Source organism: Sciurus carolinensis, chromosome 1, assembly GCF_902686445.1.
Source record: "Sciurus carolinensis chromosome 1, mSciCar1.2, whole genome shotgun sequence".
NCBI lineage: Eukaryota > Metazoa > Chordata > Mammalia > Rodentia > Sciuridae > Sciurus > Sciurus carolinensis.
In genome coordinates this window covers 50,199,559-50,222,947 of record NC_062213.1, presented here as the reverse complement: position 1 = coordinate 50,222,947, position 23,389 = coordinate 50,199,559, and the positions used below count along the sequence as shown (strand labels likewise).

At 33.5% G+C, this 23,389-nt stretch overlaps 1 protein-coding gene across 1 annotated transcript in view; it reads left to right on the top strand.

The window, feature by feature from the left end:
• Window positions 1-4,862: 4,862 nt before the first annotated feature.
• Cnbd1 (cyclic nucleotide binding domain containing 1) overlaps window positions 4,863-23,389 on the top strand; it is a 484,214-nt gene continuing 465,687 nt past the window's right edge. The window contains exons 1-2 of the mRNA XM_047565748.1: window positions 4,863-4,932; window positions 18,736-18,849. Of these exons, the coding sequence (XP_047421704.1) occupies window positions 4,868-4,932; window positions 18,736-18,849 (179 nt within the window). The 5' untranslated portion in view covers window positions 4,863-4,867. The remainder of the gene's footprint in view (window positions 4,933-18,735; window positions 18,850-23,389) is intronic.

The following is a 23,389-nucleotide window of genomic DNA, read 5'->3' as shown; positions in this document are numbered from 1 at the left end:
GAAAAATAAAGATGGAGAGAATAGGGTAGCAGCAGAGATGGTGGTGTCCAATGAGGCCATAGAAGTTAATTTATGTATAAATGTAAGAGGTAAAGTATTCCATACAAAGGATTTATACTTTAGCCTGTAGAAGATTACAAGTATTTCAAACAAAAATGTTATGCAATCACATGACAATTTTAGAAAATACTGTGATCATCCCATGGAGAATGGGTTAGAGAAGAAGTTAGCATTTGAGAGGCTAGTTCAGATGTTATAGCAATTGTCCCAATGATTCTAGGAGGACCTTAACCAAGAACCTGATATGCCATCTGTGTACCCCTTCAGTGATGTCCCTGATCGGAGAGGACACATTCAGGAGATATTCAGGATATATCTCAGAAGGGCAGAATCAATGGGCTTTATAACTCACTGGTCCTAAAGAGGAAAGAGTAGACTAAGATACTGAGATAGGTGATAGAGTTATAACTGATAGGGATTTTCTTAACCCAGATAGGGAATTCAGGACAGGATCACATTGTGTGTGTGTGTGTGTGTGTGTGTGTGTGTGTGAAGTGTGGGAAGAATTTTGGTTATCTTGAATTTTATTTTTATGGGTGATATTTACTTGCTTGTTTGAGGTGTAATGGTTAGAGGTCTGGGCTAGAGAGTTTGATTTGATAATCTTGAGTGTGTTTGTGGTATTTGAAAATATGGATGCATTAAGAAAAGGATATAAACTGAAAAGATAAAAATAGAGGTACTAGGAATAGATTTTTGGACAGCATTAATGGTTGGGTGAAGAAGATTGGAGACAATACAGCAAACTCAAAAGGAGGAAGCAAGTAAAAAGAGGATGCTGTCCTAGAAGCCCAACAGGAATAAACTTCATGAGTCCAATGTCACACAGTAAGACAGAGTGAAGAGAAATCCCTGGAGTGGAGACTACCAGATCTTCGATTGTCTTAGTGAAACAAATTTCAGTAAGAAGCCAGAAGATAAATTATAGTGGGTGGAGGAGTGACTTTAAATTGAGCAAAACTGTTATATATAAAAGGAAGTTATTCTGATAATTGTTAAAATATTACCCTCTTCTGTTCTCAGCTCATACAGTTCTGCTTTGACAATTTAACTCACCCAGACAAGGAAAAAAAAAAAATTCAGGCCTACTTGGGCAATTGTCAGTGCACCAAATTTTATCTATGGAAGACTTTCATCAGGCACTATTTCTTTATGGTTGATAGTTTATTTAGTTGCTTTATTTTTCAGGAGGCTTATGTTTATTAAATATCACTCAAAGTAGAATAAATTTGGAATTTTAGAAAATGACAAAAATTATTTGAAGAGAAAATAAACACTCTTAACCATTAACAAAGGTACGTTTAATCACTTCTTCTTACACAAGTTTAGATGGACTTGCAAACATGTTCCCTCTTGGAGAATTGAATAACTAATAGTAGCATAGAGGAAGAGTCAGTCATGCTTATAGTCTTTCCATTTTCACCTGTTCAGCTTTTTGTTAGTATTTCAGTCTGGCACTAGAATTTGCCTTCTGCTTATCATAGTGTAAGGTCTGCTGTTCTTACTACAAAAAAATTGTTTTTCATATCTCTATTGCTATTGCTGCTAAACTACTTATGTGTGCTCTGATATTATATTAAGCAGGGTTTTGTTTATCACTAGAGTAATTATTACAATACACACTGCAACTACTTTGAAGAGGTTCCAGCCCTTTCCTCTCCAGTTCACTGTACTCTGACATTTCTAGGGGGTCACTGTGACATTTTCTTGATGGCTATGCTGTTCTGTCTCTCACCTTGCCTTTCAACTACTAGATAGATAAACATGTTCTCCTAATAAAGTGGTTGTACATGTGCAATATTTCTAAGATTTTACTTATTTGATGACTTTCTCTTTGCTTTTTGTAGGAGATATTTCTCTACTTCTTGAAGGAAATATTTTTGGGAAATTAGTTGTAGTTAACACTCACAAAAACTATTTTTTAAAAGCAAAATTCATTGTGTATATTTGAGATTTATAGTGATGTTATGTAATATATAAAGACAGTAAAATAGGTAGCCTAGTGAGATAAACAGTTATCACTCACATAGTTAACTCTTGTTTTGTTACAAGAATAGTAAAATCTATTTATTGACAAAATTTCTTAATACAATACAATTTTGCTGACATCAGTTCTCATCACAAAAACATTTTAAAACAAAAATTTTATAACTCCCATGACAAGCATATGCCGTTTATCATACTACTCAAATATGAAAATAAATCTATTCTGAACAAGTGTTAACATTTATAAACAAAAGATCATCTATGTACCCCTCAGATAAAACATTGGAATTTTGCTTTTCTATTTTGATAATGTGCAGTAGACCTTATATCAATAAAGATAACTGGGTTCTTAATTACACAGTGTGTTTCTGGTGTGGGATTAATTTGTAACCACCCTTTCACATCAGTTTCTAATCCTCTTTCACACTTACTCTGGTCAAAATCCTTGATTTAAACCCTGTTTATAGGGTTAAGCCCCGTCTGCTTCTGTCAAAAGTTGGGTTCAGGCATATTCATGAAGGAAAATTAAGATAGTAAAAGAAATGTAAACTTTGTACTCTTTGAAATTCTTTACATTGGATCACTGAAAAAACTAACCACTGGTCTTGATGGTTTATTTCTTGTTGAAACCTTTTGGATTTTTTCTTTTCAATGAATCTGCTTTCAAAGACAGGATCCATTTTGATGTTCAACACTCTTCATGTAGAGATCCCTCTGACAAAAACCTCTCAGAACTGAAACTCAGACATTTTTTTATGAATTAAAGAAAAATTTTGATGACTTAGTATTCTACTGTGCCATGAGTGCTATATAACCTGAGCTGTTTTTGCATTTACTAGGCTAAGTCTGTCATGAAGATTTGGCTTTGTGAACTATAGCTTTTCTTATGCAATGTGATGTTCAAATAAGAAACAAAGTGATAATTTATATATTCTTTGCTGGCAGTTCTTAGTCTTAGAATCTTTGTTTTATGGGTCTTAATTTTATATGCTGCTTAATTGAAGGAGGATGGATTTTTTTTTTTTTTTTTTTTTTGGTGCCAAGGATTGAACCTGGGGCACTTAACCGCTGAGCCACATCCCCAGCCCTTTTTAATATTTTATTAGAGTCAGGGTTTCACTGAGTTGAATAGGGCCTCCTAAATTGCTGAGGCTGGCTTTGACCTTGCAATCCTCCTCCATTAGCCTCCCGAGTCCCTGGGATTATAGGCGTGTTTTTTAAAGCCCCCTTTTTGTGGTCAGAATTTTTCAAATCTTGACCTTTTTTCCCAAATATCTGTCACCAACTTCCACTCCTGTCCATATCCCTCACAACAGCGATTACTGACCCTATTCTTTTTTTTTTTTTAATTTTTTTTAGTTGTGAATGGATTTTTAATTTTATTTATTTATATGTGGTGCTGGATATTGAACCCAGGGCCTCACACATGCCAGGCAAGCATTCTATCACTGAGCCACAACTCCAACCCGACCCTATTCTTGAACTACACCAGGAAAATGGAGTAATTAAACACTTTATACAAATGTTTTCCTAATTCTGTTCTTAAAAGTCTACTAAGATTAATGTCATATAATATTTTATATCAGAAATATTAGTATGTTAAAATATTTTTGATATATTTAAGCTACAATTTGCTCATCTAAAATAAACAATTTCATATGATACTAAATAAAACACCATTAGGTAATTTTTTTGTTTATTAAGACTTAACTGAGTAATGTGGGATAAGAAAACACCTAAATTATGTAATTAGCATTTTCAAGTTTATTCAAAGGTATCGATATATATGGATAGCAAGAAGTTTCCTGCTTAAATTTATCTTATTTCACTTTCATATTTAGTGAGCAGCATGTTATTGCTGACTATTTTTTAGGTCACAAAGGGTTTAAGTCAAATTTTATTATTCAGGAATCTGGAATTGAAATGGGTAAACTTGTATATGTCAAGTTCCCTTTCCTTATAATTAGAATAAGGTCACTGAATACCTTTTAAAAAGTTTCAGGAATGCATTAAGCCAGTGATTTTCTCAATAACTTTCCAACAGGGAAGGAATACCATGCATAAGCTAGCATTTATTACTGCTTTCTGTTTAACAATGTTTCTGACTCCATTCATTCTTATGGAGTAACCAGAGGACCTGCAATGTGAATTCCCAACACTGTAAAGATGCTTACTCTCTCCCTTTCCATTTCATTTGGAGGATGTCAGCTCATTCTGGCCCTGAAAAAGAATCACAATTTGCTTCTTGGTTATAATTACTATTTTTCTTTTCTTAGGGAGTCATTTGTGATTTGCTTATATTTGAATTTCAGAAGGAATTTAAACTGCTTTCAGAGACTGGAAGATGCTCTGAAGAGAGTCAAAGATGGGGGCCTGAATAGAATTGACTAGGCGAGTATAGATAAAGAAGGAAAAAAAATATAAAATATCAAGAAAACTCTGAATTGTCATGCCTGGAATATTTCATGTTTGGTTCATGTCTGGAGCCAGTTCATATCAAAGGTATTGAAAGGGGTTCTGAAAGGCTTACTTTTAGAAGAATGACATTACATGACACACAAAAGGTACCATTTACTAGTATTAAAAATTGCCAGACCAGATTTGCTATCGACAAAAAGATTAAATTTCTGTCCTCAGTTTAATCATCCTATTCAATTCTGTTTGTGTATCAAAGACTGTGAATACCTCACCTCCATAGTCACTGAATTCTTTTATTTTGATGAATGTTTGCAATTAAACTCTATTTATACACTTGGTTAATAAGATTACAGAAAATTACTCACATTTTTAATTGATTTTTTTTTTTTTTGCAGGCTTGAAAATGCCTAAGAACATTAATTATGGTCAGTTGAATGTATTATGCCACCTTAGAGGAAAGCATGTCCAGTAAGTTATTCTTGCATTTCTTTTTCTGTTGTTGAAATGAATATGAATATGCTTGTTTTATGAATAAAGTATAGTAATAAAACATTGCTGACTCTCACAGGTACCTGATTTACCACACAGATAAAAACATTTGAAAGCCTGGAGGTTATTTCTCTAGATTGAAGGGCCAGAATATATATGTCATGTGTTAAGGAAACAATTTAGTGTGAAGTCAGCATAACTCATTCCTAGCTGGGCCCTTTTTAGTACTTAAAAAGCAGTCATAAGGAAAAAAAAAACCTTAAATGGTTGAAAACACAAATATTGAGTGAAATAAGTACCTGAGCAGTGCAAAGGGATGCCTAGCTGAAATATACAGGAGCCAGAGAATGAGGAAATACCACAATCTGAAGCTCAGGATTCCTAAGATGTGCAACACTTGAAGACATAATTTTAAAAAAGTCTATTTTGTTGCCAACTCCTTCCCCTGATTGGACTTTGGAAATTATAAATCTGGTTGTTTTCTTCTGTTTCCCTCTGTCAATCCACTCCTCACCTACCTTCTCTTGTCAAAAGGATCTTGCCTCATCTTTATGGGACTATTGAAGACAGGCCTTAGGTTACAGTATTTTCTCTCTGTTTTAAAAATCTCTCAGTCACACCCCCTTAGCCACTTCAAATTACTTCTATATTTTTATCTGTCTTTCAATTTCTTCTTTTTTCAGAGAAAGGAAAGACAGCCTTGTTCTTTGTTATTATCTGGATTTCTACCAAAAGGGAAGGCTTTTGTTTGTTTCTTGTACATTGCTCTCTCCTGACTCCCAGTGTCTTTCAGCCCAGGGTGAAAAAGCAAGATACATGCAATCCAGAGTCATGATCCTGGTTAGAATCTTGGCTTAGCCACTCACCTGCTGGGTGAACTGGTTAGTTAATTTCTCTTTGCCTCAATTTTCTCATTTGCCTATTTCTAAAGATTTAAAGGACTATTAAGTGAGCTAATATAGGTAAATAGTATCTGACACATAGAGTCCTAGATATGATTTTTATTATTGTTATTCATGAAAGTTCATCCGAGTTTTAACCTATTTTATATGCTAGTCCTTCTTCTAAGGCAGGAGATAGTAGTTACAGGGTTTGGAATGAATATCTCTTTTTCCTTTTGCTCCTGGTCCAGACACATTTCATTTTCAACATGTTTCTGGATTCTTTTTTTCCTTAAGGGGATCATAATAAGCGAGATAGTATCATCTAGAACTGGAACTGCCAAAATATCCATTCTAAACAAATCACATCAGTCTTCCTTTTTCTGGGCTCTATAAACCCTCCCAGGCAGTGTTCTCACATGAGAAAATCATGTAGTCCAGGCTCAGTCTGGTTGTCCTACCTGACTGCCTCTGTTAAGTCGCCCGATTATAGTTCATATTTTCTTTCAGATTTAAATCTCTGTGAATTTCTAGGATGGGTCCTTTGGAGGTACTCACACACCTAAAACCTGCAAATGTAGGTTTTAGAGTATCTGTATATAGTTTTTGTATAAATATTTCAGAAAAAGAATATAAAGGCACAAACATAAAATTAGACATGAAAATGAACATGTCTTTAGAATGATAAATTATAACAAATTAATGAAGGCTTGGCAATTCACATCCTTTCTCCCCCTAAGAACGCTTTAGGCAATTTAGTAGAAATACATTCTTATATATTTTTTAAGCCCTTCAGAATCATAAAGTTATCGAGTGAGTTTAACAAATTGCAGCTGGTTTTTAAAAAAGGTATTCCTTCATATTTATTATTTATTCATGTATTATGTATTCAAGATGACCAATGAAATATGTTTCCCCTATTGTAAAAATAGAAGAGTGAGACTTAAATGAGTCAAGGTTTAAAATTTTTGTACAAGAAACTCACAAGAGGTATTGGTTTTGGATCTATAAAAAAGTTGCTATTATCAGAATAAAGGTAGGAGATTGGCATATTTTCCTGAGACTTTTTTTCATCAATGGTAAAAGAAAAATTGAGTAGCAAAGGGAGAATGATGTCACGTTGGATTTCTAAATTCTTGGCCGCGGGCAAGACTTTTCATCCCAAGTTGACTCTAAGCTCCATAATGGCAAGAGGTTTTGTATGTCTTATTGCTTCCAATCTCTTGGCATTTAACAGAGTTCAGTGTTTTGAACTGAATTTCATTTTGATGTTCAGTAGAAATAAATATCTTCTTGGAATTATTTGCAGGTTTTCAATCTGTGTTGATTATAAATATGTTAGGATAGATACAGAGTTTTAGTGTGATATTTTTAGTATTACCTAAAAGCTGATTATTTAAAATATTTTAAATTGAAAAATCATAATTATAAACATTATGGAGTAATTTGATAAGTATGTATATAGGTTGATCATTCCTTGTGTAGAAATCTGAAATCTGAAATGCTCCAAATCTGAAGCTTTCTGAATGCCAACAGGACACCACAAGTGGAAAATTCTACACGTAACTTTACATGATGGACTGTGAAAAAAAAAATGCAGATGTAATGAAAATATTCCTTTAACATTAACTTCAGGCTATACATATGAAGTGTATGTGAGATACAAGTAAATTTTGTGTTTGAACTTTGGTACCATTCCCAAGATATTTCCTTGTGTATTTTTAAATATTCTAATATCTGAAAAAAAAGTCTGCAAACTAAAGCATTTCTGGTTCTAAGCATTTCAGATGAAAGATGCTTAACCTGAACAATGCAGAAAGATTTAATCAAGCTAATTAAATTATCTGTAACCTCATTTATTAAGTTTTTTTTGTGGTGAGACTTTTGGAATTTACTCTTTGTTATTTTGAAATATATGATATAAAATTATTCACAGGTTTTCAGTCTGTGTTGATTATAAATATGTTAGGATAGATACAGATTTATAGTATGATATTTTTAGTATTACCTAAAAGCTGATTATTTAAAATATTTTAAGTTGAAAAATATAATTATTATCATTATTAATTAAAGTTACTCTGCTGTGCAATAGTTCTCAACGACTCATTCCTCCTAACTGAAACTTAATATCTCTCCACTCTTTCATTCCCCCATCCACTCCCTAACCTCTAGTGAGTGAGCATCATTCTACTCTCTATTTCTGTGACTTAGAATTTTTTGATTATGTATGTGAATGTGATCATGAGTTGGTTTTTGTTGTTATTTTGTTTTGCTTTCTCTGCCTGGTTTATTTTTCTTGGTATAATGTCCCCTCCTTTATGCACTTCATTGCAAATAATAGAATTTCATTCTTTTTAAGGTTGAATAGAATTCCATTCTGTGTGTGTGTATGTGTGTGTGTGTGTGTGTGTGTGTAGTTTATTCATTATCAATTACATATCTTGTGAATAATGATTCAATGAACATGGGAATGCAGATATCTCTTAGATGAATAGATTTCAGTTCCTTGGGATAGATATAGAGAAGTGGGATTCCTGGGTCATATGGTAAATTTTTCTTTAGTTTTTGAGGAAACTCCGTACTATTTTCCAAAGTGGCTTTACTGATTTACATTACCGCCAATAATGTACAAACCTTCTCTTTCTCCACATTTCACCAACATTTATTATCCTTTATCTTTTGATAATAATATCCATTCTAAGTGGTGCGTGGCCATCTCTCATTGTGGCTTTAATCTGACTTTCCCTATTAATTTGTAATATTGAGCAATTTTTATGGGTCCATGGGCCTTTCTTGTGGTTTATTTTGAGAAATGTCTTTCCATATTCTTTTCATTTAAAAATGAGATTGTTTGTTTTCTTGCTATTGGATTGTTTTCTTTCTATATTTGAATATTAACTCACCAGATGTATGGTTCTTAAATATTTTCTTCCATTGTTGTGGGTCATTCCTCACTCTGTTTATTGTTTCCTTGTTTATATAGAAGTTTCTAGTTTGATGCATTTTATTTGTTTATTCTTGCTATTTTTGCCCATGTTTTCAGGTCATATACTAAAAATTAATGCCCAAACAAATGTCATGAATCTTTTCGCCTTTATTTTCTCCTAATAATTTTAGATTATATTTCAAGTCTTTTGTATTTAAGAATTGAATACATTTTGAAATGAAATTTTGTATTTGGTGAAATAAGAATCCAAATTCATTTTTCTACAGGTGGATATTCAGTTTTCTCAACATCAGACTGTCCTTTGCCCACTGTGTATACCCAAATTTTTTTGTTAAAAATCAATTGGTTGCAAATCTGTGAGTTTTATCCCAGTTTTTTCTGTCTTATTGATCCATGTCTTTGTTCTTTTATCAGAACTGTGATTTTTTTATCACAATAGCATCATATTATATTTTGAAATCTGTGTGTGATGCCCCCAACTTTGTCTTTTGCAAGAGATCACTTTAGTTATTTGGAATCTTTTGTGGTTGTGTGCAAATTTCAGGATTTTAAAATTTCTCTGTGGATAATGATATTGGCATTTTGATAGGGATTGCATTGAATCTATAGATCATTTTGAAAAGTATGGACATTTTAACAATATTCTTCCAATTCATGAAAGTACAATATCATTCTATTTGTTTGTTTTCAACTTATTTCATCAATATTTCATGGTTTCAGGATACAGATCTTTTGACTCTTGGTGAAATTTATACCTATTTTTTTTTGTTAAGTATAAATAGGATTATTTTCTTGATTTCTTTTTAGATGGTTCATTGTTAGTATATATTTTGATCAGCTTTTTTGCTGTTGTGACCAAAAGATCTAACAAGAACAATTACAGGAGGCAAAGTTTATTTTGGAGCTCATGGTTTCAGAGGATTCAGTGAATAGATGGCCAACTCCATTGCTCTTGGCCAGAGAGGAGGCAGAACATCATGGTGGAAGAGTGAGGCTGAGGAGAGCTGCTCATGACATAGAACCAGGAAGCAGAGAGAGACTACTTCACTTACCAGGGACAAAATAAATGCCCCAAAGACATGCCCCCAATGACTTACCTCTTGTAGCCACACTATACCTGCCTATGATTACTACCCAGTTAATCCATTCAGCTGGATTAATGCACTGATTAGGTTAAGGTCCTTACTTCCCAATCATTTCACCTCTAAACTTTCTTGCATTGCCTAACACAGGAGCTTTAGGGGAACACCTAAAGACTAAACAATAATAGTGTATATAATTCTACTTATTGTTTTATGTTAATTTTTATATCCTGTAACTTTCCTAAAGTCATTTAGCAATCCTAACAATGTTTGGTGTTTAATATTTTCAATATATAACATCATGTCATCTGCAAACAGAGACAATTTCCTCTCTCGGTTTACTATTAGGTTGAATTTTATTTCTTTCTCTTGCATAGAGTCTCTGAATAGATCTTTTAGTAGTATGTTGAAAGTAAGTAGTGAGCATGGGCATCCTTGTCTTGTTCCTAAACTTAGAGGAAGAGCTCTCAACTTTTTGCTGATGAGTATGATATTAGCTGTGGGTTTATCCACAAATGGTGTTTATTGTACTGAGGCATATTGTTTCTATACATCATCTACAAAAAGTTACAATCATGAAAGGATGTTAATTTCTGTGAAATGTTTTATCTGAATTTATTGGGATAATCATACTATCTTTACCATTCATTATGTTAATGTACTGTATTACATTTTTTGACTTGCCTGTGGAGTCATCCTTACATCCCAGTGATAAATACCACTTCATCCTGGTGAATGATTCTTTAGTTTTCTGAATTTGATTTGTTAGTTGGCCTGTAATTTTCTTTTCTTATAGTGTCTTTCTTTGACTTTGTTATCAAAATATGTTGGCCATATAAAATAAGTTCAAAAGTATTCTCTATTTCAATTTTTTGGAAGAGCTTGAGAATGACTGGCATTAGTGTTTTAAATATTTAGAAGCATTCATCTATGAAGTCATGTACTAATTTGGGTCTGAGTTTTACTTTGTCTAGTTCCTTGAGATATAATGTTAGATTATTTGAGATTGTTTCCTGATATAGGTACTTACCTCTTGTAAGTTTATAGTATTAAATGCATGAATTTGCTGCATGCAATAAGATTGTTATGTTGTATTTATATTTTCATTTGTCTCAGGTTATTTTTCGATTTGTCTTTTGACTTCTTCTTTGACCCACTGGTTGTTCAGGAGCATGTTGTTCGATATGGAAATTTCTTAAGATTTCTTCTATCTCATGCCATTGTGTTCAGAAAAGATATTCAATGTTATTTCAATCCTCTTAAATTTATTAGAATTTGTTTTTGGTTTAAAATATGATCTATTCTAAAGAATTTTTTATGTGTACTTAAAAAAGAATGTGTATTCAGTTGCTTTTGGGAGGAATGTTCTATGTAAGTGTGTTTGGTCCATTGAAATGAAACATTTATTAGAAACCTTACACACATGCTTTTTCTATTAGGTAAACTATATTCAGTATTTACTTATTAACTTTTGTCTCTATGATCTGTCCATTGTTAAAAGAAGGGTTCTAAAACCTCAAATTATTATTATGTTGAAATCTATCCCTTCAGATCATTTAATAACTGCTTTATGAATTGATTCCTTTTTTGTTATACAATGACCTTTTGGGATTTTTAAGTTGGAGATGTAACATATATATTGTCTGGTATAAATATATCTATTCCTGCTTCTTATAACATTTCCATTTGCATAGAATATCTTTTTCCATCCCTCTACTTTCTGTGTATGTGTATCCTTACTAGTAAAATGAGTTTATTATAGGTATGATAGAGTTGGGTCTTGTTTTTGTTTTTATTCATTCAACCACGGTATGCTTTTTTGCTTGGGGAATTTACTACATTTTCCTTCCAGGTAATTATTGCTAGGTTAGGATTTCTTATTGAAATTTTGTAATTTATTTTCTGGTTATTTATCTTGTTTCTTTCTTCCTCTCTTGCCGCCTTCCTTTGTGGTTTTGTGATTTTCTGAAGTGGTATGCTTTGAATCTTTTTTTTTTTAGGTTGTGCAAATGATACAGATTTTAGCTTTGTGGTTGCTATGAGGTTTACATAAAACATCTTATACTTCTAGCAGGCTATTTCAAGATGACAAAACTTAACTTTAATCACGTATTTAAACTCAATATTTTTACTCCCTTCCTCACATTTTATGACTCAGAAGTAAAAATTTGCATCTTTTTAAAATTTACTCTTAAAAATTTATTATGGCTTTTGTTGTTTTTCACAGTTTGCCTTTATCCTTCATAATAAAGATAGAATTAATTTACATATAGCCTTTCCAGTGATAGAATATTCTGAATTTGTGCATTATTATTTTATTGTTTTGTCCTTTCATTATGTTTTATGTTATTAATTAGTTGTCTTTCATTTCAGCTTATAAAGCCTCCCTTTAGCAATTTAGTTATTGTTGATGAATTCCCTTAGCTTTAATTTGTCTGGAAAATTTTTTCTTTTTCTCTCATTTTTTTTGCACTCTTTCAACTTCTTTATTAAGTTTCTTGCATAAAGCATATACATTCTCATATTGACAATTTTTGCCATGATTAAAAGCAACAGAAAAAAGGCAATAGCAAGATATGCTTCATATATAAACAATCATGTTTTAAGAATAGGAAGTCGAGATGGGGGTATGAAAAATGGTGGAATGAGACAGACATCATTACCCTATGTACATGTATGATTACACTAATGTATATCATGCACAATCATAGAAGCGAAATGATATACCCCATTTGTGTACAATGAATCAAAATGCAGTCTATAAAAATTAAAAAAATAAATAAGTAATTTAAAAAAAAGAATAGGAAGTCTGGATTTCTGTACAACAAAAAGATTAGGAAGCAAACTATAAATAAGTACTGTATTTGGAATATACCCAAAATGTATGTGCAAAAATAGTACATTCATAATATAGCTCACTTAGGTTCCTTTATGATGCATAATTCCTCAGTGATCCACTTGTGAAAAAAAGAATGAATATTAAAAAACACAAAATTTGAATCACATTTATCTTCAAAATATGAATGCTGAACTCAAAGTGGCAACTTCAGTGGCTCTAAATGTTAAAAGTTTCCAAAGTATAAGGCAATCTTAACTTTTTTTTAGCTATCTGAATAGGATATGCAATAAAGGGTAGACCATTTACTCTACTTGTAATGAGACTGGATCTCAACCTGCATTTAGATGGCATGAGCAACAAAACATAGCAAACAGTTATCATTAAGAGTAATACCTGTACATATAACACCTAATTGAACCTGTTCTACTTATATGCCAAGACTATTAAACCACCAGCATAATGGAAGCTTACACATCATGCAACAGAAATATTTAATCACACAATCAGTTAGAAATTTCCAAATCCCTGCTACTAACACAATTTTAGTACATCTATAAAGTATAGCAGGTCATTTAGAAAAAGAGAAATAAAATATATACCTAATCTGTGCAAGTAAAAATTTTTTTAGAGTATGAAGAATATTCAGATATAAAATTTGCACTAAATATGTTGTTTTCTAAATATGATTTATATAATCAAGGCTTTGTTAAACACAGGTCTTAGGTATATGATCTATATAAACTTAAAGTAGTGTTTATTCCAAGTGAAGATTTTCTTCCTATTATGATATGATAACATAACTGTTTTCTGAATGAATTATTAACGTTTAAGGTATAAACACGCTGGAAGGCAAACAATGAAGAAATTACTGTTCATTTAAAAACATTTATCATCTCATAATTGGCCCCTGCACTTTCATTTTTTCAAGTCAGATTACTTGCATCTTAAATTTTTAGGAAAGGCACAAGCTTTTCCAGGTATTCCTGATTGGCTGAGTCTCTTTCTTTTCTTTCACCCCTTTGAAAATATTATCCTACTCTCTCCTGTCCTTCAGGGTTTCTGCTTAGAAATCCACTGACAGCTTATGGAATTCTCTTTATGTGATGTATTTCTTCTATCTTTCTTCTTTCAGAGTTCCTTCTTTGTCATTGATTTTTGATAGTTTGACTTTGATGAAACTTGATTAACTACTCTCTAGGTTGAATTTGATTGAAGTTTTCTAAGTTTCCTATCACTGGATGTTGGCATCTTTCCCCAGATTTGGAAAATTATCTGCCATTGTTTCTTTAAGTGTAGTTTTTTTGGTCCTTTTTCTTTCTCCTCTTCTCCTCAAGATCTTATTGTAAAAATGTTGGTTCTCTTGTTGGCTTTCCATATCATATTTTTTTCTTTTCTTGCAGTGCTGGTTATTGAATCAAGGGCTTTGAACATGCTAATCAAGTGCTCTACCACAGAGTCACGTCCTCAACATTACAATACTCATAGGACTTTGTTATTCTTTTTAGTTTTGTTCCTCTAATTAAATAGATTTTTGCTTCTTTGGGGTGAAGAAGTGAAGCTTTGTTAGTTTATTTTGGTTATGTCATATTTCCCTGATCCTTTTTCTGTTTTTGATTTTCTTCTGGTACAGAGCTTTGAACCCAGGGGCACTTTACCACTGAACTTCTTCTCTAGCTCTTTTTATTTTTTTATTTTGAAACAGAGTCTTGCTAAGTTGCTTAAGGCCTCCCTAAGTTGCTGAGACTGGCCTTGAACTTGTGATTCTCCTGCCTCAGCCTCCTGAGTCTCTGGGATTACAGGTGTGTACTACCATGCCTGGTTTTCCCTAATCCTTTGCATTCTTTGTTCTCCCATTGTTGTTTGTACATTTGAGAAAGTAGACACCTCTTCCTGTCTTAACAGGTGTTCTTTCATGGGGATAGACTTTCACTATTTATTCTAGCCTGGTTCTGTTTTTATATATAATTATTTTTATTTATACATAACTACACTTATGAGTTCATAGCTAGAGACATTCCCCAATAATTTAAAATAAGAGTAGAAAACATTGGGTAGAGTGAGCATTTAGTTTTAAGGCCTAATGTTAAATTTGTTGGTATTGTTACAGAGCATTTTTCTTCAACTCATAGTTAAAGTATGAGAGCTATTATGGAGATATGTATGTATTATGTATTAAGCCTAATTCATGACAAAGTGCACCTGTCTTCTTTATTGTAAAAGAATGACATTCATATTTCTTTTAATTTTATCAAATAAATGTGTAGATGCTGAAATATTCATTAAAAATTGAAAAGGAAATTATCCATAGAAGTAGAAAAGATTAAACTTTTATGGCTTGCTTAATTTTAAATAAAAATTATAGCTGGACACAGTGGCGCATGCCTATAATCCCAGTAGCTCGTGAGGATAAGATAGGAGGATCTTGAGTTCAAAGTCAGCCTTAGCAATGGCGAGGTACTAAGCAACTCAGTGAGACCCTGTATCTAAATAAAATACATAATAGGGCTGGGGATATGGCTCAGTGGTCAAGTGCTCCTAATTTCAATCCCTGGTACCCCCTCCCAAAATAAAAAATAAATAAAATAAAATAGAAAATATATATTGCTTAAAGGTCAACCTATAAATGTAATCAATAAATATTTTATTAAGAGCTTATGTTCTCTGATCTGTGAGAAGAACAGAATGGGATGTTTAGTAAATACTGTTTTAAAATATTTCCAGCTACTTTATAGATAAACCCTAAATTTCAGTGGTTTAATTTAATAGGAAATTTCTTTCTCATGTCATGTCATAAAGAGAATTTTTGATTGGCAGTCAAGTTAGGAAATGAGTTTCCTCTCTTTCATATTACTCTGGCTATAACTTAGCTATGACTATGCCCAGTACTTTAGGCTAGGTCAGAGGAGGGGACACAAGTCAATGTCTTTGACAGAATTCCCTGTGTTGTTGTTACTTCTTGCCTTCTTTATTACAATGTGCCTATTTTCAGAAGTGGAGGAACTCTAGCCTTGGAGTCAAGACAACCTGGATATTTGTACAAATTTTTCTACTTTATATCAACATAGGCAGGTCATTTAAACTTTGTATGTGTCATATCTTATCTGTGACATGATAGCTATATGTCTAAGTAATAAGAACAATTTCAGTTTTAATAGTCACTGATTTTTATATCTATCTCAAAGACTTCTCTGTATTCTCTAAAAATATATCTTTTCCTTCCTGAGCACAGAGTTAAACTACATTTCTCACCTTCCCTTGCAATTAGGGATCTACACAGCTAAATTAGGGTGTAGGGTTTCAACACATGAAGTTTTGTTTTGTTTGGTTTTGAGAGGGCACAGTTCAGCTCATAGCAGTAATCAATATTTAAAAATCAGAAATTTTTACATGAGAGTTCAGATTTCTGGTTACTATAAAAAACACTGCAGGATCTGACCATATTGGGCTTCTTTTAGTACATTAAAAATGATCTTTGAACATTGAGGCCATGACACACTCTTGGGGACATGCTCTCTCCAGTTCAACACAGTGCCCACCTTATTATACCTACCTGGGCACTTTCAGCATCTAATTTTAAGATCCTTAAATATAAGGTACTTAAAAAATAGACTGCCGAACTGCATTTTTGTGACATAGACATTAGCATCATGGGACATTTAGGAATTCATCCTGAAAATTGTGTCATCTCTAGCTGACGTATTTCACTCTTCCAAGTCAGCCTTCCACATATCTCACTTCTTGAACACACTACCTTTGAAGACCCAGGTCATAAATACTGGGTTCATGTGCACCAGCTAACATATCTTGGAGATTCTCAAGGATTGGGTGAAGGAGGTAGTTTAGGCATACACATAGAAAATGACAAGATTAAAAGTCTCAGTATTTTGGTATAAAGTTTTTAGCTACTCCAAAGAAGATCTGTCTAGATTACAGATTATTACAAGATTCTAAGATTTGTAGCATGGACTACATGTAGATAGAAAGACCTCATTTTAATACTTCTTTGAGGCTTAGTTTCTTCATGTCTAAAATGAAAATGTTTGAAATATCTATCTAGAAATATCTATCTAATATAAACTGTGCAAGGATTAAATGACCTGCTACATATAAACTCCCTAAAATATTGCCTGGAATAGAGCAAGAACTAACATTTTTTTTGAGAGGGTGGTACTGGGGATTGAACTTGGGGGCACTCAACTATTGAGTCATATCCCCAGCCTTATTTTGTATTTTATTTAGAGACAGGGTCTCACTGAGTTGCTCAGTGCCTTGCTTTTGCTGAGGCTGGCTTTTGAACTAGCGATTCTCCTGCCTTAGCCTCTTGAGCCCATTGGGATTACAGGTGTGCAACACGGCACCTGGCAAGAACTAACATTTTTTTTTTAATTGGGAACAGTATATCGCAGAGGTTATGAGTCAATTCCATTTTCATTTGTATTCTGTATTCTTCACTTCATGTTCATATGAATTAAGTCAATTATTAAGGTTGCAGTTTCTTTATGTGTACAATGAGCAATAAAATGTGTCAACATTGTTAGGTTATACAAATATGCGATGTAAAGATCCTGGTACAATGTTTGGAATACAACAAGTACTTAATTAAAAAAAAAAAAACAGTAGATATGTTAAAAAGGTAATTGTTTAATGTGAATTTCCAAAATCTTTGGAAAATCCCCACTGAACTGAAAGATCAGATTTAAAGAGTAGGTACTTGATCAATGTGTCTTTGCAGAGTGAGAAAAGAAATTAAAAAGTATGATATTGTGGGGCTGGGGTTGTGGCTCAGTGGTAGAGCACTGGCCTAGCACCTATGAGGCATTAGATTGAATCTTCAGCACTACATAAAAATAAATAGATAAAATAAAGGTATGAGGCCCATCTACACTAAAAATATTTTTAAAAAGTATGATGTCCTCTTAAATCACATCCACATTTTAGTATTTGAATCAATTAAGAAAGGTAAGATTCTCAAAGTGTATGACTTTATCTTGTATAAAGTACGAATACGGTATTTCAGGAACTTTAGCCAAGAGGGAAAAAATAGTGTTATAAATATTTTTGAATGTGTTATTACTTACACTGACAATACATTAAGAAAACCTTCTCTTTAGGACTTTTATATTCATTGCCAGGACGAAAATATTGACTAAGATGTTTGTCAGTGTTCAATTTGAAATATGATCATTTTTGCTAATTATTGAAATAAGCTATCATGATGAATATTTACCGTTTTAAAAAACATTTAATGATAATTGTCAGTTGAAAATTGAGGCATATTTTCCAGAAACAATTGTCATTACCCAACATTTAATAACAGTTTGCCCTATTTCTGTAGATCCTGTTTACTGACTCTTTTGGTATTTTCGAAATGTGGCTACAATGTAATGTACATTTGGAGGAGAACTTATTTATTTTTATTATTTGTTTATTTTTTATTAGTGGGGATTGAACCCTAGAGAGCTTTACCACTGAGATAAGTCCTCAGCCCTTTTTTTGTTTTGTTTTTTGTTTTTGAGATAGGGTCTTGCTACATTGCTGAGGGACTTGCTAAGTTGCTGAAGCTGGTCTTGAATTTATAATCCTCCTGTCTCAGACTCCAGTGTCATTGGAGTTACAGATGTGCTCCACCATGCTCAGAAAGGAGGAGGATATTAAAAATACAGAATCAGAGAAATCTTTACTTATCAAAGACATGCCAGATGATTTCAGTGATCTTCTGGGTTTGGGAAATGCTAATCTTTTCACCTAAAACTGCTTTATTTCAGATAAAATACAGAGTAAGGAATTTTCAAATATCATTGCAAAGATTCACATATATTTTCCAGTAGTGTATATGTAACTGTGAATCATTTGGAGGGATTTTTATTATCTATAACAGTAACAGTATTAATTGGTTGTAGAAATAAAAGTCTTAAGAAAGCTTAGCTTAATATTTTGATATAGAATTAATTAGCATATACCAAGTGAAAACTCTTTTCTTTGGAATTTATTGTTGAATGATATTTACACTTTAATTTCTCTCTTGTTTTACAGCTGGAGTTCTCACAGAATGTCAACAACTCACAATGCATTTATGGCACAATATCCTAAAATATTCCAGCACAAAAAACCTAGATTGCCTAAAATTCCCAAACAGGAAGAACAAAGGTAATAGTGTCTTCTTTTGAAAGCAAATTCATGTGTGTGTGTGTGTCTGTGTGTGTGTGTGTGTGTGTGTGTGTGTGTGTCTCTGTGTGAGCTTTGCATGCACAACTGAAACTAAATGTAATGGAAGTGTTTGGTCAGTTACCAGCCATCCATGCTGGGGAGCAATCAAGGAAACAGACTGGTAGGTAAGGGTAGATGGATTTTCTGGCTGAGCAAAAACATTTTTCCACTGCTGAGGAGCATAGTTCTTTAAACCATTTGTCAAAGTATTGCTCCCTTTCATTAAACAATTACAGTGTTTATGAAAGAAATTAAAGTACCTGAGAGTATTTCATGAGAAATTGTCCCACAGAAATGGATAGTGTTTGTGGGTGGAGGATATGTGGAGGTTATGTTATGCGTCAGTGAATGAAACACAGTCACAGGGCAACTGAAGGTATTTGAGAAGTCTGTTTGATTGGGTTCCTGATTCTACATGGACCTGTAGTTTATGTATTTTTAAAGAAAATCAGTGGGATACTTAGGTATGTTGCAGAAGGTGTGATAGCTCTCCTGGTAAAGGATGAGGATGAGTTGTCAAATGGCACTCTAATGACTGTGGTGGAACTGTCAGGTTCTTACATCACCAGCACAGCATCAAATACAAAAAGGCTTCTTTCTGCTTAGACAACATTCCCATACAAGTTCCATTCACATCTTTAAAATTTTTTTTTTTTATTTTTTACAAACTGTATTTTGATTAATTGTACAAAAATGGGGTACATCTTTTCTGTGGTTGTGCACGATGTAGATTCATACCATTTGTATAATTATACATGAACATAGGGTAATGATGTCTGTCTCATTCCACCATTTCTCATACTCCCTCCCTCTCATTTCCCTCTATGTAATCTAAAGTTCCTCCATTCTTCTCTCATCCCCCACACTCACATTCGCATTGTATATCATTATCCACTTACCAGGGAAAACATTCGGCCTTTGGTTTTTGGGGATTGGCTTATCTCACTTAGCATGATATTCTCCAATTTCATCCATTTGCCTGCAAATGCCATGATTTTATTATTCTTTAAGACTGAGTAATATTCATATATATATATATACACACACACACACACACACACACACACACACTCACACACACAATTGAAGGACATCTAGGTTGGTTCCACAATCTGGCTATTGTGAATTGAGCAGCTATGAACATTGATGTGGCTGTGTCTTTGTAGTATGCTGATTTTAAGTCCTTTGGGTATAGGCCAAAGAGTGGGAGAGCTGGGTCAAATGGTGGTTCCATTCCAAGTTTTCTAAGGAATCTCCACACTGCTTTCCAGAGTGGCTGCACTAATTTGCAACCCCACCAGCAATGTATGAGTGTACCTTTTTCCCCACATCCTCTCCAACACCTATTGTTGCTTGTGTTCTTGATAATCACCATTCTAATTGGGGTGAGATGGAATCTTAGGGTAGTTTTGATTTGCATTTCTCTTATTACTAGAGATGTTGAACATTTTTTCATTTATCTGTTGATTGCTTGTACATCTTCTTCTGTGAAAGTGTCTGTTCATTTCCTTAGCCCATTTGTTGATTGGGTTATTTGTATTCTTCGTGTAGAGTTTTTTGAGTTCTTTATATATTCTGGAGATTAGTATTTTATCTGAAGTATGAGTGGCAAAGATTTTCTCCCACTCGTAGGCTCTCTATTCCCATTGCTGATAGTTTTCTTTGTTGAGAGAGAGCTATTTAATTTGAATCTATCCCAGTTATTGATTCTTGTTTTTATTTCTTGTGCTATGGGAGTCCTGTTAAGGAAGTCTGATCCTAAGCCGACATGTTGAAGATTTGGACCTACTTTTTCTTCTATAAGATGGAGGTTCTCTGGTCTGATTCCAAGGTCCTTGATCCATTTTGATTTGAGTTTTGTGCAGGATGAGCGATAGGGGTTTAGTTTCATTCTGCTGCATATGGATTTACAGTTTTCTCAGCACCGTTTGTTGAAGAGGCTATCTTTTCTCCATTGCATATTTTTTTTCTTTTTTTTTTCTTTTTCTTTTTTTTTATTTATTTATTATTTTTTTTTTACGTTTACATAGGGTAATGATGTTTATTTTATTTTTCCCCTCCCCCCCACCCCTCCCACCCCTCCCACCCCTCTTTTCCCTCTACACAGTCCTTCTTTCCTTCATTCTTACCGCTCTCCTTAGCCTAACTCTAAACCTAACCCTAAACCTAATGCTAGCCCGTCCCACCCCCATTATATGTCCTCATCCGCTTATCAGCGAGATCATTCGTCCTTTAGTTTTTTGAGATTGGCTTATCTCACTTAGCATGATATTCTCCAATTTCGACCATTTGCCTACAAATGCCATAATTTTATCATTCTTCATTGCGGAGTAATATTCCATTGTATAAATATGCCACAGTTTCTTTATCCATTCATCAACTGAAGGGCATCTAGGTTGGTTCCACAATCTGGCTATGGTGAATTGAGCAGCAATGAACATTGATGTGGCTGTATCTCTGTAGTATGCTGATTTTAAGTCCTTTGGGTATAGGCCAAAGAGTGGGATAGCTGGGTCAAATGGTGTTTCCATTCCAAGCTTTCTGAGGAATCTCCACACTGCTTTCCAGAGTGACTGCACTAATTTGCAACCTCACCAGCAATGTATGAGTGTTCCTTTTTCACCACATCCTCGCCAACACCTATTGTTGCTTGTATTCTTGATAATCGCCATTCTAATTGGGGTGAGATGAAATCTTAGGGTAGTTTTGATTTGCATTTCCCTTATTACTAGGGATGTTGAACATTTTTTCATATATCTGGTGATTACTTGTACATCTTCTTCTGTGAAGTGTCTGTTCATTTCCTTAGCCCATTTGTTGATTGGATTATTTGTATTCTTCATGTAGAGTTTTTTGAGTTCTTTATAGATTCTGGAAATTAGTGCTCTATCTGAGGTATGGTTGGCAAAGATATTCTCCCACTCTGTAGGCTCTCTCTTCACATTTCTGATAGTTTCCTTTGCTGAGAGAAAGCTTTTTAGTTTGAATCTATCCCAGTTGTTGATTCTTGCTTTTATTTCTTGTGCTATGGGAGTCCTGTTAAGGAAATCTGATCCTAAGCCAACAAGTTGAAGATTTGGACCTACTTTTTCTTCTATAAGATGCAGGGTCTCTGGTCTGATTCCAAGGTCCTTGATCCATTTTGATTTGAGTTTTGTGTAGGGTGAGAGATAGGGGTTTAATTTCATTCTATTGCATATAGTTTTCCAGTTTTCCCAGCACCATTTGTTGAAGAGGCTATCTTTTCTCCATTGCATATTGTTGGAACCTTTGTCTAGTATGAGAAAATTGTATTTATTTGGGTTTGTGTCCTTGTCCGCTGTTCTGTACCATTGATCTACCTATTTTGGTACCAATACCATGCTGTTTTTGTTACTATTGCTTTGTAGTATAGTTGAAGTTCTGGTATTGCGATACCCCCTGCTTCACTCTTCCTGCTAAGGATTGCTTTAGCTATTCTGGGTTTCTTATTCTTCCAGATGAATTTCATGATTGCTTACTCTATTTCTGTAAGGTACGTCATTGGGATTTTAATTGGAATTCCATTGAAACTGTATAGCACTTTTGGTAGTATGGTCATTTTGACAATATTAATTCTGCCTATCCAGGAACATGGGAGATCTTTCCATCTTCTAAGGTTTTCTTTAATTTCTTTCTTTAGTGTTTTGTAGTTCTCATTGTAGAGGTCTTTCACTTCTTTAGTTAGATTGTTTCCCAAGTATTTTATTTTTTTCAAGACTATTGTGAATGGGGTAGTTTTCCTAACTCCTCTTTCTGAAGATTCATCACTTATATATAAAAATGCATTAGATTTATGGGCATTGATCTTATGTCCTGCTACTTTACTGAATTCACTTATGAGTTCTAAAAGTTTTCTGGTGGAATTTCCTGGTTCCTCTAGATATATAATCATGTTATCAGTAAATAGGGGTAGTTTGAGTTCTTCTTTTCCTTTTCATATCCCTTTAATTTCTTTGGTCTGTCTAATTGCTCTGGCTAGAGTTTTGAGGACCATGTTGTATAGAAGTGGTGAAAGAGGGCATCCCTGCCTTGTTCCAGTTTTTAGGGGGAACACTTTCAGTTTTTCACCATTTAAAATGATATTGGTCATGAACTTAGCATAGATGGCCTTTACAATGTTAAAGAATGTTCCCACTATCCCTATTTTTTCTAGTGTTTTGAGCATGAAGGGATGCTGTATTTTATCAAATGCTTTTTCTGCATCTATTGAAATAACCATGTGATTCTTGACTTTAAGTCTGTTGATATGGTGAATTACATTTATTGATTTCCGGATGTTCAACCAACCTTGCATCCCTGGGATAAAACCCACTTGATGGTGGTGCACTATCTTTTTAATATATTTTTGTATGTGATTTGTTAAGATGTTACTGAGAATTTTTGTGTCAATGTTCATTAAGGATATTGGTCTGAAATTTTCTTTCCTCGATGTGTCTCTGGTTTAGGTATCAGGGTGATA